Source organism: Bos taurus, chromosome 17 (genome assembly GCF_002263795.3).
Source record: "Bos taurus isolate L1 Dominette 01449 registration number 42190680 breed Hereford chromosome 17, ARS-UCD2.0, whole genome shotgun sequence".
Classification (NCBI taxonomy): domain Eukaryota; kingdom Metazoa; phylum Chordata; class Mammalia; order Artiodactyla; family Bovidae; genus Bos; species Bos taurus.
In genome coordinates, this window is record NC_037344.1 from 44,510,555 (window position 1) to 44,526,102 (window position 15,548).

At 47.5% G+C, this 15,548-nt stretch overlaps 2 protein-coding genes and 1 non-coding gene across 7 annotated transcripts in view; 1 reads left to right on the plus strand and 2 right to left on the minus strand.

Annotated features, from left to right (window-relative positions):
• Positions 1-62: 62 nt before the first annotated feature.
• Positions 63-12,260, minus strand: PXMP2 (peroxisomal membrane protein 2). 2 transcript variants are annotated; one of them, XM_059875935.1, is made up of 5 exons: positions 11,995-12,260; positions 9,583-9,699; positions 7,908-8,070; positions 4,900-5,019; positions 63-258 (listed from the first exon to the last, which is right to left on the minus strand). In XM_059875935.1, exons 1-5 carry the CDS (start codon positions 12,114-12,116, stop codon positions 247-249), a joined length of 534 nt encoding a protein of 177 aa, XP_059731918.1. In that variant the 5' UTR covers positions 12,117-12,260; the 3' UTR covers positions 63-246. The 2 variants fall into 2 exon arrangements, with proteins under 2 accessions (XP_059731918.1, NP_001039473.1); NM_001046008.2 differs by lacking the exon at positions 63-258 and adding an exon at positions 2,110-2,446 and having other exon boundaries at positions 11,995-12,133.
• Positions 12,261-12,392: 132 nt separating this feature from the next.
• Positions 12,393-15,548, plus strand: part of POLE (DNA polymerase epsilon, catalytic subunit) — a 61,062-nt gene continuing 57,906 nt past the window's right edge. Inside the window, exon 1 of one of the 4 annotated variants that reach the window (XM_005217684.5) lies at positions 12,393-12,523. In XM_005217684.5, the coding sequence (XP_005217741.1) occupies positions 12,462-12,523 (62 nt within the window). In that variant the 5' untranslated portion in view covers positions 12,393-12,461. 4 annotated transcript variants of the gene reach the window in all.
• On the minus strand, positions 14,342-14,448 carry LOC112442118 (U6 spliceosomal RNA). The gene has a single exon (XR_003030126.1). It is a non-coding gene; the product is annotated as a U6 spliceosomal RNA (small nuclear RNA).

Here is a 15,548-nt window from a genome sequence, read left to right on the forward strand (position 1 = left end):
GCGGCGAGGGACACGCTTCGTCGGACGTACGCTTCCGGCCGGCTGGCTGCGCGGGAGCCGCCGCGATCGCCTTATTCGCCGCGGTGACTTCCAGGGATAAAGGCGGAGCCGGGTGGTAGGCAGTGGTTCTGAGACCTTTGGTCGACCTGCTGCCGGAGGCCTGCTGTGCGACTCGTTTCTGCCGTTGAGCGAGGGCTCGGACGGCGCCCCGGTTGAGCCGTCTGGACAGGGACCCGACCCAAGTACTTACACCTGCACCTGCGGAGAAAGCCCAGGTGGAACCCTTGGATAACTTGAGGGTCTGGTTCAGATGAATTAGGAAACTCCAGCAGGGTTTGCTGGTTGCTTTGTTTTTACGGTGGCAAAATACACATACTGCAGAATTTACCAACGTAACCGCTTTTAGGTGTACAGCTCAGGGATATTAAGCACGTTCTCTTTGTTGTGCGAGTATCACCAGCATCCATCTACAGAACTTTCTTATCGTCCCTAACTAAAATTCTGTGCCTGTTAAAACACTAAATTCCTCAGCCCTTGGCATCCACCATCCTGCTTCCTGTCTCAGTTCGACTGCTCCAGGAATCCGAAAGAAATAGAGTCAAACAGTATTTGTCCTTTGGAGCTGGATTATGTCACTTAACAATGTCCTCAGGGTTCATCTGAGTCATCTGTCAGAATGTCCTTCGTTTTTAAGGGTGAGTAATATTCCACTGTATTGACGGACATCTCTTCATTCATCAATGGACATTTGGGTTGTTTCCCCATTTTAGCTATTGAGAATAATGCTGCTGTGAACATGGCATACAAACGTCTCTTCAAGTCCCTGCTTTCTGTTCTCCTGGGTATACAACTAAATGGAACTGCTGGATCATCTGGGCAGACTTAAATGGGGAAGTGATATCCGATTTACATTATAAAGTCACTCTGGATTTTGAAGAATGAACGTATTCCACAGAAATACCCAGACCTCTGCATAAACATGGTGTCTTAAACCCATATATTTATGTCTCCTTCCAGAAGGTCACTTATGAAAAATGATAGCAAAAAAATTTTTTTTTAAAAAGGACAAATTCAAAAAGATGTGCTTGAATTCACAGAAGAAACCAAGCAAAGAGATCAGCTGACAAAATTTTGAAAGCTGGAAATCAGATTGTTATTGATCTGAGAAGATGGAATATCAATTGCCTTCACTGAGGGAAGCCAAGAAGCAAGCTCATCCAGTCCTGTGAATCTGGAAGAGCCAGATAAGTTACAGGCACTAGCCCCAACAAAACTGGGTCCCTGCTTGGCCAGCCCACCACCAAGGACGGTGTCACAAGTGCAACCCATGTACAGAAATCTTCCAAAGAATGTCTGAGTGGCTTTGACTCTTTTAACAATGATACACATCCAAGTATTTACAGACATTTCAGGTAATCCTGATAGGGTAAAACAAAGATCAAATCAACCCTGAATATTCATTGGAATGACTGGATAGAGCCAACTCATTGAAAAAGACCCTGATGCTGGAAAAGACTGAAAGCAAAAGGAGAAGAGGGGACAGAGGATGAGATGGTTGGATGGCATTACCAACTCGATGGACATAAATTTGAGCAAACTGTGGGAGATAGTAAGGACGGGGGAGCCTGGCATGTTGCAGTTCATGGGGTCGCAGAGTTGGACATGAGTTAGTGACTGAACAACAACAAAGATCAAATAGAAAAAAAAAAAAAGAACCCTGTGAAAACAGAAAACAGCACACAAGACGGAAGAAAATTTTAAAATATATACAGTTGAGATCCCAAGGGATATTGTATCCATGAAATAAGGATGGGAGACTATCAGGAAGGAATGTTAAGAATGAAAAACTAGGGAAGGAGGGCTAATGTAAATGAGCAACAGGAGAGTAGACCCAGTGGAAAGGGTGGTATATAGGGCCTCTCAGAAGGTCAGGGAAAGTCTTGGTCTAAGGGGCCCTTGCCCTATGGGGCCAAGTAGCTAAACAGTTGTATTGTGATATATTTTACTACAAATTTTTAAACATTTAAAAAATTCCAAGAGCAGTCCTCTGGTCACTCATTTCTATCAAAACAACAGCAATTATTCTGAGAAATTAAAATCACCACTGAAAATGCTACATTATAGTTTATTGTGATCATAATTCAATCCAAGGTGACAGGTGAAATCATCTCTGCTATATTTAAGTTTCTAGGGCAGCACCACCTGAGGACAGCGATTGCCTTTTTAAAACACGATTCTGACATTAAGAGATTTCTTTTTCTCCATCCATCATGTTCGAGTCATCTTGAATCTCATGATCTAGAGCCTGGCTGGCTTATTTCTGTTCTCTCACCCCACCCCAGTCATCAGTATGTCTGACACCCTCTCCAGGTCATCTTCACTTCCCCAGAGAGGCCAGGTAGGCGTACCAGAACAGAGCCACCAAGTTTGCAAAAAGCACCCGGAACTGCCAGAGAGAACAGATGGTAAGGTAAAAAGTAAGAGGAAGGCCCTGGGCACACTCATCAAGTATGAGGCCCCCAGGACAGCGCTCATCCACTGGTCAGCCCATCCACCCACTGCTGGATTTACTGAGTCTTTACTTTGCATGAGGCACTGTGCTTGGGCTCCAGCAGAGAGGGTGAGGAAGACAGTCTCCCTGCCTGATGATGTTAACTGGACAGTAGGGAAAACACTCCTTCACTGATCACTTCAGCTCCTGGTAGGCCTCTTACCCCAGGACCAGACATCATGTGGGTAGCTTCACCCGGCTCCTCCCTGACAACTCCATGACCAGTTCACTCAGACCCATCCTGTTGCCACTATCTGCTTCAATGATCTGACAGACGTACTCCCACCCAAAATCACCTTTAGTTAATTACTGAGTCTCCCCTGCACATAAGCTCCAGGAAAGTAGCAGTCTGGCCTATCTCATTAATTGCTCTAGCCCAGAGTCTACAGCCACAGGGCATACAGCAGGTGCTCAATACATACGTGTTGAATAAACTCCCTGCCGCTTAAGCACTCACCTGCAACCACCTTTTAGGGAGCTCTCTGACCCCAAGCTTGCAGTACTGCCCCTAAGCTACTCAGAAGGATTCTATTTTCTAGCCTCTCTACTCTCATCCACAGGCCCCTCCACATCCTCAGCCATTCTGTTTTCTCATGTCTTTATTTCACTCTCTATATGTCTTAGAACCTGTGGTCCATATCCCCGGTTTTCTTCCCTTCCTGTTCCTCAGTTGTACTCCCTTGAAAAACCATGATCCTCCCTGCTTCTCACCTGCCCCAGGCCCCTGCCTGGGTCTTTAGCCTCTGCTGGCTCCCCCATCTCCAATCAGCTTCCTCTCCTATCTTTCACAATGCCAAGCTGACCACTACTTTATTCCCCTCAAAATACCCATCAGCCTCCCCTGCCCTTCCCGCCTCCCTCCTAGAGGAAACGGGGGTCCCCAGTCAACAGTGACCTCCTCTCCTCTGCTCAACGGGAAGAAGTGTCTCTCTGCTTATGTGCCACTCCCATCCCCACCCCTCTCCCTGGGGCAGCCTGGGGTGCCGTGTGCCTGTCACATGGCCACTCTTCTAGCTGCCAAACCTTCTCCTTCCCTGGACCACTGCTAACTACGGTTTTCCCCCTATGCTTCACAAACTTGTAGTTAGACTTTGTAGTTTATCTTCTACTTTTTCACCCACTCAGTCCTCAACAATCTGGCTTCAGCCCCATCAAGCCACTGAAATTGCTCTTGAAAAGGTCATGTAAGCTAATGGATACTTAGCGATTTTTAACTTCCAACATCAGCAACTGCTGTCTCTCACTGCCTCTGGTCTTCTGCTATCCTTGGTGTGTGTGGTGTGTGACTACCAAGCCCTCCTTTCTCCCCCTTCCCACCCTTTCAAGGTAACTCTTTCCCAAGGGGGCTCTTGCCCCGGGTGTCTTTCCTCTATCTAAAGCAGGGTGGAAACCAGCTTTTATGAGCTAATTTCAGGTAGATTACTTAAATAGTGTGCAGAAAAATGGCAACACAGCAGGCTAAGGCCTGGGAATTTCTGCAAAGGCCTGTTTGAGAGGTTGGTGTCTGGGAACTTGGATGTGGGTTTCCACCTTTCTCCTGATGAGAATGGTTCCCTGGGCCTAAAGTGCCTACAAAATCAGTGTGGCTGAAGCTGAGTGGCTGCTCTCCTCTCCGGAGTCTGGAACTCTGGTGCAGGCAGCAGTGTCCATGTGCCAGCCCCAAGTAAAACCCTGGGCCAGAAATATTGCCTTGGCTGATTTTGTGGGTAAATGATCGCTTGCTCCCCGTAGCCCTCAGGGCAGGGAGCATGGGGCACCTGCAATGGCTTCCCAGGATCCAGTCGCACATCCCTTTTGTGTGGCCCTAATAAATCTCAGCTGTGAGCCCGTCCACCTGGCAGTGGTCTTGGGACCCAGTCACAGGTGAGCTATACTGGGTGTGAGGACAGTGGACAATGGCAGGGCCTTCAACCAACCGGAGGGTGGCCCCTCAGCTGCCTGCCTAGGGCCAGCGGCCAGAGATCAGTGAATTGGTTCATGCCCAGACATTGTGCCCCTTACCACTCAGAGCCCGCCCCCGCCTCACTCAGGTTTGGCTCTGATGTCCCTGCAGGTGAGGCTGCCTTGGGCTGCAATCTGTGAAGCCCTGGAGGTGGGGGGTGGGGGTGGGCATCCAACCCTAGAAAGCTGAGCACAGCCTGGGATGAAGGGGCACAGCGTGGACCCAGCTTGGGCCCCACTGTGTTGCTTTGCCTCCTCAAATCCAGTAATGGTAACAACTCGGAGCAGAGAGAAAAGCCTCAGGAGGAATCCAGAACCTGGGATGACCCAAGGCTCGGGAAAAAGGCTGGGCTGTAGGGGAGCTTGAAGCCCCCTGTGGCTCCACGCTGGCAGCTGGCTGGCCTCACCTGCACAGGGATATAGTTGATGTTAATAAACTGCACAGGTGTCCACACTCGCCAGTTCATCCGCAGCGCTGGCCAGAACCCGCTCTTCATCTTGGCAGCGAAAGCGGCGGTGTCCTGCCCCTGCAAAGGTGGGGAAACGCAGACCATGAGCAATACCGGCCTTCTAGACGAAGGACCCCAAAGCCTAACTCAATGATTTCTTTAAAACTTCATGTTTTGTTCCATTTATATGGACATAGCACATGCGTGTGCTTGATCAGTGATACAGCCAGATGAACTAACAATCCAGTAGGAAGATCATCGGAACAGTGCTCTCATTGTGTGTGACCTTTGCCCGAGACCCCTGAGAGCTGAGTTGATGATGGTGTGATTCACACTGCTGGCCTGGGCACCAGAATTGCAGCTGCTGATGGCTCAGCTGTCAGTTCTTTCCAGAATAACCTCCGAAGTTGATGCATTTCCTATCAAAACTTGTCAGGAGTTCTTTTTAAAAAATAGACCCCAGTAAATGATTCTAAATGTCACCTGGAAGGATAGATGCACAAGAATACCCATCATGAAAAAGAGTAAGAAAGGAAGGCTTGCTTTACTAGAGATTTTTAAAATTCTGTACAGTTAGGGCAATTAAAAAGTCTGGTGGTGGCAGTGGTGGTTTCATCGTTGAAGTGTGTTGAGACTCCATGGACTGTAGCCCACCAGGCTCCTCTGTCCATGGGATTTCCCAGAATAGTGGAATAGGTTGCCATTTCCTCCTCCAGAGGATCTTCCCCACCCAGGGATTGAATCCACATCTCCTTCATTGAGAGGCGGATTCTTTACCGCTGACCCACCCAGGAAGCCCATAGACCAAAGTATATCTCACACTATATTAAAAACACATAATACTACAGGAAAGCATAGGAAAATATTATCTTTGGACCTATCAAAATGTACAAAATAAAATCATAAGAGTAGAAGAAGAAAATATAGGAAAATATTTCCAGTATCTTCCTTTAAGGAAGCCTATGAAGGAAAAGACTAGAAGATTTGAATACATGACTTTTTAAGCTTTTGTATGGAGAAGGACACTATAAGATACTTTCTATAACTTACACAAACATTTTTATGAAGTTAAAACAAACACCTAAAAATGGTAAAAATATCTGTGACTTTTATTTGGCAAAGGATGGATATCCTTAATAGGTACAAACATACAAATAAGAAAGAAAAAATGCAAACATTCTAAGAGAAAATGAGCAGAGTTAGTGGAAGAAATACAGATAAGCATATAAAAAGACACCCAACCTCATAAAGATACAGAAAATATTTCTCACCTGACTTCCCGGGTTGGGCAGTGGTTAAGAATCTGCCTCCCAGTGCAGGGGACATGGGTTTGATCCCTGGTCCGGGAAGCTTCCACATGTTGCACAGCAACTGAGTCTGGCACCACTACTATTGAGCCCACATTCTAGAGCTGGAGAGCTGCAACTACTGACCCTGCTTGCCTAGAGCTTGTGCTCCACAACAAGAGTTTAGAGGTCTCTGGGATCACAAAGCTTGTGTCTGAATCCCGACTCAGTGACTCACAGTTACAGCACCTTAGGCCAGTATTTACCCCGTAAATAACTGAAGGCCTCAGCTTCCTCAGCTGTCAAGTGGATTGATGTTAGGCTCAAAGACCTGAAGCACTGGATGCAGAGCTCAGTGCTCAAGAGATGTCAGCTGATGCTATCATTCTGCACCACTGTAGGGAGGACAGACAAGGACAGCCTTTTTGGATAACAATTCTAGGAATTGACCATGACGGAATCCCTATACAACAGGGACAGGTGCACGTCTGGATCACAGAATGCCAGACGTGGAAGCAGCTTGTAGTGTGTGTGCCGTATGGAGAGTGTGGTCTCACATGTGTCATTATGTGGTGGGAACTTTATGTGCCTTGGTAACATCTGCCTTATCCATGTAGGGTATTTATTTTTTAATGAAAATATACTCACTTCCTATTTGGAAGGAAAAAATAGGGAGAAACTGCTGTGGTACCCTCAATCCTAACACAGGCACCCTTCCACTTTCTCCTATCTGATTTCCTAAGGACTCCCCAGATATTTTTTTTTACTATTAGGGACTTATTAGGAATCACAGGGAAGTTTAAACATCTTTCCTACCTCCCACCAGGATCACTTTAGACAGCAATGGGTGTCCTCCTTACTAACAAGAACTTGAGATGTGGTTTCAAAATAAAACCCAAGTGAGAAGTGTTTACTTGCTGTGATTGGTTGAAATAAATGACTTCCAGGGTAGAACGTGACACATCTCAGCACACAGAGGACGGAAAGGAGATGGTGAGGGTGGTAGGTAGTGGGAATGAGGTTGGGTGAACACACCTCTCAAGTTTTCCATTGCCATGTTAAGTCTATGCTGATAAGTTAACTCTTCAGAGCACTTGTGATGTCCACACCCCGAGTGAGCACAGGGTTCTGCAAGGTCCATGGACCCCTCTGGTGTCTGGTGAAGCCCATGCATCCACTTCCCAGAATGTTTTGAAATGTATAATAAAATATGTGGAAGTACAAAGAAATCAATTATACTGAAGTATGGGAGTTGGTAACAGACAGGGAGGCCTGGCATGCTGCAGCACACGGGGTTGCAAAGAGTTGGACACAACTGAGCAACTGAACTGAATTGAACTGAACAGCTATCGAAACATTCAGAAACATTCTTATAAACCAGTATATGTGCTTCTTCACTAACACATTCAGTGATAAGACCTGCCGAAAGGTGTAGGGAGTGATGAGCATAAACAATACTCTGGGGTAACTGTGACAATGGACATGTGACAGCCCTCTCTATCTGGGACGCTTACATCAGGCCAACAGGTACTGCTAATACTACTGTGCTTTGCTTCTGATATTTCATAGAGGACAATGTGAAACTTCAACTTGACTCAAAAGTTCAGAGACCCTCTGAATTCCAACCACGTTATCCTTATGCCAAAGAATAGCTGGCGTGCATGAGTGCTAGAGACCAACCTCCAGGAAGTTCATGACAAGGAAGAACAAAGACAGGAAGGCGGGTGCGAAGAGAAGGCGGTCCAGGAGGAGCCTCTTGATGCCTGCCAAGGGGACCTCGGAAGGGATCCAGCGCTCCATCAAGAGGTAGAAGAAGTGACCCAGTGGCCCTGTAAAAAAAAACCTGAGGCCCGCGGTGGGGGTGAGTTGGATACACCCTTCACCCTCAAACCCCAGATCCTAAAACCTGCCTCCCTGGAGTCCCTCAGCACTGACTACAGAGGTCTGTGTGGCCCTTCTAGAAAACATGCTTTCAATGCATCTGCTCCAGGCATTCATTTTTGCCTCTGACAGACCAGGCTTGTTCCTGCTTTGCACCCCCTTGTCATCACATGGCTGGCTCCTTCTCAACACTTGGCTCAGAGAGTTCCTTCCAATTGTCCTGAATAACGAACCTACCACTGTCCCAGCCACTCTCTATTCCAGGCCCTGTCCATTTTCTTCAAAGCATTTATCACTGGATGTCATGGTCTCCTTTGTTTATACAGTGCCCTCTCTTCACCCTTAGAAGGTAAATGCCACAAGACAGGATTGTGTCTGTCTGTTCACTGCTCTGTCTGGAACAGGGCCTGGCTCAGAGAAGGTGCTCGGTAAATAAACAGAAGCATCCCGGGTGTCAGAGCTTTTTATCAAACTCTCTCCGATCATTATCAGGGCTGAGATCTGGTGCTGTGCACTGGCTTGTCTGTATTATTTTTCATTCCAAACAGCACAGTGTACTCAGGAAGAAAAGTGAACCCTGCCACTATGTCTACTGGATCAACAGATCTTAGACTCCATGAAATCCAGAATCAAAAGATGAGCAGGGGCCCAGGGGCCTTCCAGCTCCACAGTGCCAAGCCTTTAAAAAAGTGGTTTTCCCTCGTCTTTCTCCACCCTTTCACGGAATGTTAACTGGCCCAGAGCAGCGCTTCTCAGGAGGAAGAAAAACAGGAAGTCTTGAGGATGGAAAACTGTGACTGGATAAGGGGAATGCATCAGAATCACTCCCAGGTGGAGGGATTACCAACCCCTCTTTGGAGGGATTGGGACTTTAAATACATTATGGGAAAAGCTGTGATGACTCAAGTTAGCATGCCTACAATACAAAAATGTTATTTGTGAATTTTGAATTGAAAAAAATCAATCCTATTGCAAAAGATTTCTAAATACTACATCTATACAAACAGTGTTGTTGGCCAGAGAACTCGGGGTGGATTTAATAGATAAAACTTCTGAATCTCTGTGCTTTTGCAATTTAAAAAGTAGTTCAGAAATGACAATTTTCAGGATACCTAAGGATTTCTTTTCTGAATGGTTATGCTCTGAATTTAACAACAGAAACTAACTGGTCATATTTGAGTCTGTTTCCCTCTTTCAGAGTCTTTGGGTCTTGAAGTCGATTTCAGGTTTAGGTGCCCTCAGGCCTCTCAGCTCAATTACTATGGCCACCCTCACCCATGCAATTCAAAATAAAAACCAAATAAAACTACAAAACAAGTGAAGCTAACGTATATCATTCTGATTTTTCTCTCATGATGACTTCAATGCTTTTTTAAAAATTACTTTTCCAAATTAGGTAATTCCAGGTGTTGATATCCTAGCTTTGTCGCACTTAGCCTGCTACTGAGTAAACCGGTCCCTTTATGGAACTCACCCATAGATGGCATATCTGAGAGGCCCGCTGACATCTAGCTTTTGAGAACAGTTTTCTTTTTTCTGCTTCTTCTCAATCAACTGTGCCAGGAAGTTCCCAAGTGCTGACAAAATGCCACTGTGGAGAAAGGGGTATTCAGAAAACAGAAGTGAACTACCGGGACTGGGGGGCGGATATCTATTCCTGCACATAATTAGCACAGTGGTTCGAAGAACATGCTGGGGATGGGTGGAGATGAACCCTTATCAGAGCAGCGAAATGTAAGTTCCCTGCATGAAAAGGTGGAGACGGCAGAACTTAATACACACACAGAAGCATGGTAAGATTTCCAATCGGTGGGTTGTGTAAGTGTCATACCTGGATTGTGATGCTATCCTATAATTTTGGGAAACGTTACCCTGTGTAGTTATAAAAGGGCAACACAAGGGTTCCTTATGACGAAAATTTTCTGTATTTTGACTCTGGTGGTAGACACACAAACCTATACATGTGACAAAACTGCATAGAACTTAACACCTACAGTCACAGAGGAGAACAAGAAAAGCTGGGGAAATCTGAATAAGTCCTATGGTCTGTTATCTATGCAGTGTCCTGGTTGTGATACTACAGTTTTACAGAATGTTGCCAATGGGGGAAATTGGGGAAAGTATACAAGGGATCTCCCTGTGTTGTTTCTTTCAACTACATGTGAATCTGGGGCTTCCCAGGTGGCACTAGTGGGAAAGAACCTGCCATGCAGGAGACGCAAGAGACATGGGTTCGATCCCTGGATCGGGAAGATCTCCTGGGGGAGGGACTGGCAACCCACTCCAGTTATTCTTGCCTGGAGAATCCCATGGACAGAAGAGCCAGGTGGGCTGCAGTCCACAGGGTCGCAGAGTCGGACATGACAGAAGCAACCTAGCACACACGCACATGTAAATCTACAATCATCACAATAAAACTTTCAAATAGAAAGGTGGAGACGGGCCCAGCCAGTCAATAATTGGTCTATACCTGCATTCTGAGAAGGTTTCTAAGCTATAAAGTCCAAAATTCTTGGACGAGACATGGAGTCTCTTGATCTGATCTTTCACTACTTCTTCCTCTTCCTCTCTCTTGGTTGTTGTTCATTTTCTCCAGGAACACAGGCCTGTCTTCCACTCCACCACTATTAGATTGCTCCTCCCGCAGGACCTCTGCTCCTGCTGTGCCCTGATTCCCTTTTTTGTACAGCCTGTTCCTTCTTCAGCCTTCTATTTAAGTGTCACCTCCTCAAATAAAACTTCCCTGACCACTTTATCTGTGTTATACATTTATCTACTTTTTGACTAGTTCTTTACTAGAATGCAAGATCCGTGAGGGTAGGGACAGGACCTACTTATCTCAATCATCGCTAATGCTCCCCCAGACAGGAAGCAGCTGTACACATGTATGAAAGGCTATATTAATAAAAGGGGAAAAACTTGTAAAACGGATTAATTAAAAGGAAGAGGGGATGTCTCATAAAATGTTTAGTACTCCAAATCAAAGGGCTCACCTAACGAGCAAGGAGGGCACTGTGTCAGCTTTCTCCCAAATGCAAAGCTGCTGAAGCATGTCTTAACACCTCCTACCCAGTCTAGCCTTCCTCGCCCTTCCTCAACCCATTTAGTCCATCCTGTGGTGGTCGTGGTTTAGTCGGGAAGTCCTGTGCGACTCTTAGGACCCCAGGGCCTGTAGCCCTAGCCCGCCAGGCTCCTTTGTCCATGGGATTTCCCAGGTAAGAATACTGGAATAGGTTGCCATTTCCTTCTTCAGGGGCTCTTCCCGACAAAGGAATAGAACCCGGGTCTCTTGCATTGCAGGCAGATTCTTTACCGACTGAGCCATCGGGGAATCCCCAGCCTATCCTGGACTCAAAACAAGAACCCGGGTCTCTTGCATTGCAGGCAGATTCTTTACCGACTGAGCCACCAGGGAAGCCCCAGTCTAACCTAGCCTCAAAACAAGAGCAGGTACTAACGAACTGGAAGGTAGCTGCAGAACCTGCGCAGAGCCGAGCGGGTGACAGATGTTTCCCCCAGGCCCTTTTACCCCGGACGACCGCCACCTCCGGGGCAGAGGGGCCGGAGACCCGAGATCTGCAACAGGTCCTTCAGCTCGTGCACTCCTTTAGTCTGGTCCCTGGGTCCACATTTTAGGGTGTTTACGAGTTACAGCTCGGAACCAAATATACAGAACAGCACGTGCTAAGAGTTCTGGTTAATTTAAGGCATCTGGAGGGTCATTTTGACACACCGGGATTTTGCCTTCCACATTCAAACCCCCACGTTGGATGCACTTATGGGGCTGGGTCACCGGCCGACCGAGCTCTGGGCCGCGCCCACCCTCGCACCCCCCCACCCCCACCCCGGCCCCGTCTCGTGCCCTCCTCCGCCGCTCCGCGCAGACCTGGTGGCCGCTTTGGTGAGTACTGGGTAGAGCCGCAAAAGGCGCAGGTACTGGGAGAGTGCCCGCCGCGGGAGCGGCCCTAGTCCAGCCTCCGCCCGCAGCTTCGACGCCGCCGGCGCCATCGTCTTCCCCGGTCCACGCCCACCGGGGGGCACGGACCCCACTCCTGGCTTGCCGGGCGCTGGGCCCAGGGCGCGGGGCGGGGACGGCCGGACATTTCCCGCCCCGCCGCGTCCCGCAGTGCCGCCGGGTACAGACCCCTGATTACGCAACGCGCACCTCCGCGCACTTTTCCCGGACTCCCTAACCGGCCACCTCCCCCTCGGGCGCCGGCGGCGATTGGAGCTTTGTGGGGCGGGGTGCGACGAGCCTCCTGATTGGGCGGTGGGGCGCTTCCGGCTTCTCGCGAGAGTCATTGCGAGCGCGCCAAATTTCTACAGTGAAGTGGCGGCGGCGGCGGCAGTGCTATGGTTCTGAGGAATACCGGGCGACTGCGCGCGGAGCCGGGCGCGGACGGGGAGCCCAGCCGGTGAGACAGGTGGCAGGCGGGCCCCGAGGACCTTCCTTTCGGCCTGGCGGCGCAGCAGCGCCCCCTCCTTAGCGCGCGCGCGCGTCGTCCTTAAGCACCGGCGAGAGCGCCTGCGGCGCTCCACTCGGCCGCCCGACGTGGGCTCCTGGTTGAGAGTCCGGCAGCTCTCCGAAGCTGCCCCCTCTCCCCGCCGTCTCCTTGTTGGCGCTGTGTCCGAGGCCCTCCGCCTGCGGCCCGGCGGCAGCGCAACGGGGAAAGGGCGGTTCTAAGACGGGGGCGGGGAGGAGGAACGCACCAGAGCCTGGCTCCTGCTGGTGCTGCGCTGCGCACGAGTTCTCAGGGTAGTAGCTGAGGGTATCCGGTTATGCTAGGAGCGCGCGGAGGCCTTGCAGCCTAACCTCCGGTCGGCGCCGCAGGCCCGTGGTCGGCGCGTCTTGTGCTGGAGTGAGGGCGGTGGGGCCGCAAGGGTCCAGCCCCACTGCCTCGCGCGGTCGGGGCGGCCCTGACCGCAGTTTTCGGCGAGGCTGCGGAGTAAGGAGAACAGCTTCTGACTTAGTTCCAAGGTCAGAAGCCCTTAAAATTAAGATGTGACGGGGTTTTGTTCGTTCTGAAAGCTTTAGGGGAGAATCTCTTCTCTTGCCCTTTGTAGTTTGTAGAGGCTCCTTCCTCTGTTTTCAAAAACAACACTGTCACATTTCCAGCCTCACTCTCTCTGTCTCTAATTTCTGGCTCTTATAAAGAACCGTATGATTACAGTGGGTCCACCCAGATAATCCCCATCTCAAAATACTTGAAGTCATCACACCTGCAAACTCGCTTTGGTCATGTAATATAACAGAGGTTCCTTGGATTAGGACACAGACATCTTTGGTGTGGGGGCTGTCATTATTCTCTACAGCAGGTGGCTATAATTTTTTGTGAAAAATAAGGGTCCTCATCTTGAAATAGATCATTCTGTTCTTCAGGTGTAGGTGACCCAAGGAATATCTTCAGGCAAAGGAGTTTTTCTTAAGCAAAATTCTCTGACCACTTATGTTTATAAATTAATAACTAATGAATCATGTTACAGTAATTAAAGACATGAATTCTGCACAGGCTTGGTTCAGATCTTTTTTTTTCTCTAGTTTCTGTTTTGTATATTTAGCTTTCTTAGACTGCTTCCTTTCTTAGACTGCACCATTCTAGACACATACATTTTTTTTTTCCTCTGCTCATTGATTTAAAAGTAGCTCATTTATTTACATTAAGACAAAAAGTCATGGGGTATGGATTCTTAGCTGTACATTTTTGAGGAGTGGAGAATATAGTTGGCTTAACTAATAAAGAGGCCTTCAGCCCAAAATATACAGGGGCCAGAATCTCAGAACTGCAGTTTAAAGAAGAAACTATTAATAGCATTTGCTTTTTAAGTTGGAATGGCAATATGGTAATTATTCTGTTTTGAAGATGGATAAGCCATAATTATTGTATTCTATCTAGATGGGATCACACCTGTGAAATTAAAAGATTGTGAACAATTTGGGATTATTCTAATCTCTGGAATCAAAATAGATTTGGATAGTTCTGTTGATGGAAAGTCTTTGTCAAGTACTTAATTTAAGGTTTATAATAAAATCTGTATAAAGTTATTTAACCCTAAGCAGAGAAAGGCTTGGGAGGTTTGAGGCAGATGTAACTGAGCTGGGAAGTGATTTCCCTTCTCAGCTGAGATAGTTCCTCTCACATTGAACAATGTTATATCCCCATTTTTATCCATATGTGGTTCTTCCAACATCCAGACTCAGGTGTCCCAGAAGATATATCGTGCTTTTTTTTTTTTTAAATATGGAACGCTTCACGAATTTGCGTATCATCCTTGCGCAGGGGCCATGCTAATCTTCTCTGTATCGTTCCAATTTTAGTATATGTGCTGCCGAAGCGAGCACGATATATCGTGCTTTTAAGGTACAGTTCATTCTACCACAACAGGTATTTCTGTAACCCTAGTTTGCTCACATGTAGTTAGTAAACAGAAGAATATCAGTAAAATGTGGAGATTGTATTGGTTCATTTGCAGTTTTCCCTAGGCAAGGGGATCAGAATCGAGTAGAATTAAACAAGTCTTCAGTAGAGAAGGAAAGAGCCCTTGGCTGGAGTGTGGCACAGATATGTGCCCTGTTGGCTCTGTTATCTGAGTGCCTGTACCAGTGCTCCCCTCCAATCTCAGGTGGCAGGCTACACTTTTCTCTCCTGTACTCAACAGTCATAAACCAGGACCTTGCTTCTTGTGTTATGCATTTAAAGCAAACAACTCTGTAGAAACATGATTATTGACTTTGCTGTATAGAAATTAGAGCTACCTTTCAGTGTTTATAAGCCAGCTAAAAGAAAAATGGCTTAGCATGGAACACTGCTGTCTCTGCACTCGGACACTGAACTGTGCAGCCCAGCACACTGCAGCCATCCTTGTTTCACTTTCCTAGCATGAAAATCCCATGGACGGAGGAGCCTGGTGGGCTGCAGTCTCTGGGGTCGCTAAGAGTTGGACACGACTGAGCGACTTCAGTTTCACTTTTCACTTTGATGCATTGGAGAAGGAAATGGCAACCCACTCCAGTGTTCTTGCCTGGAGAATCCCAGGGACGGTGGAGCCTGGTGGGCTGCAGTCTTTGGGGTCGCACAGAGTCAGACACGACTGAAGCGACTTAGCAGCGTGAAATGCACTTTCCTAGATGTGCTGCAGCCACCTCGGTGGTTGTATGAGCGCCTTGAAAAGTGTTCAGTAAATATTTTTCCAACTCAAATTACATGACTTGAAAACACAAGTGAATTAGTTCATTCAGCTTATTTCAAATAACTCTGACGTTACAGAATTTTATCTTGAAGACAACGAAAAGTGAGTATTTCTCTGTTTCTGTTGGTCTTCAATAAATATCACAAATGTTATTTATCAACCATACACTCTACAAAAAATTCTGTCTGCCCATCATATGTATCGTGATTTAATCATCACCACTGATTTTTAGTAGAACTAGTCTCCAACTTG

Excerpts from the sequence above, each read along its gene's own strand:
- PXMP2 (NM_001046008.2), bottom strand. The coding sequence starts at position 12,116 with ATGGCGCCGGCGGCGTCGAAGCTGCGGGCGGAGGCTGGACTAGGGCCG. Across the intron at positions 9,700-11,994 it reads CTCACCAAAGCGGCCACCAG|TGGCATTTTGTCAGCACTTG; the intron begins GTCTGCGCGGAG and ends CTTTCTCCACAG. Across the intron at positions 8,071-9,582 it reads CTCAGATATGCCATCTATGG|GTTTTTTTTTACAGGGCCAC; the intron begins GTGAGTTCCATA and ends CGCGGGCCTCAG.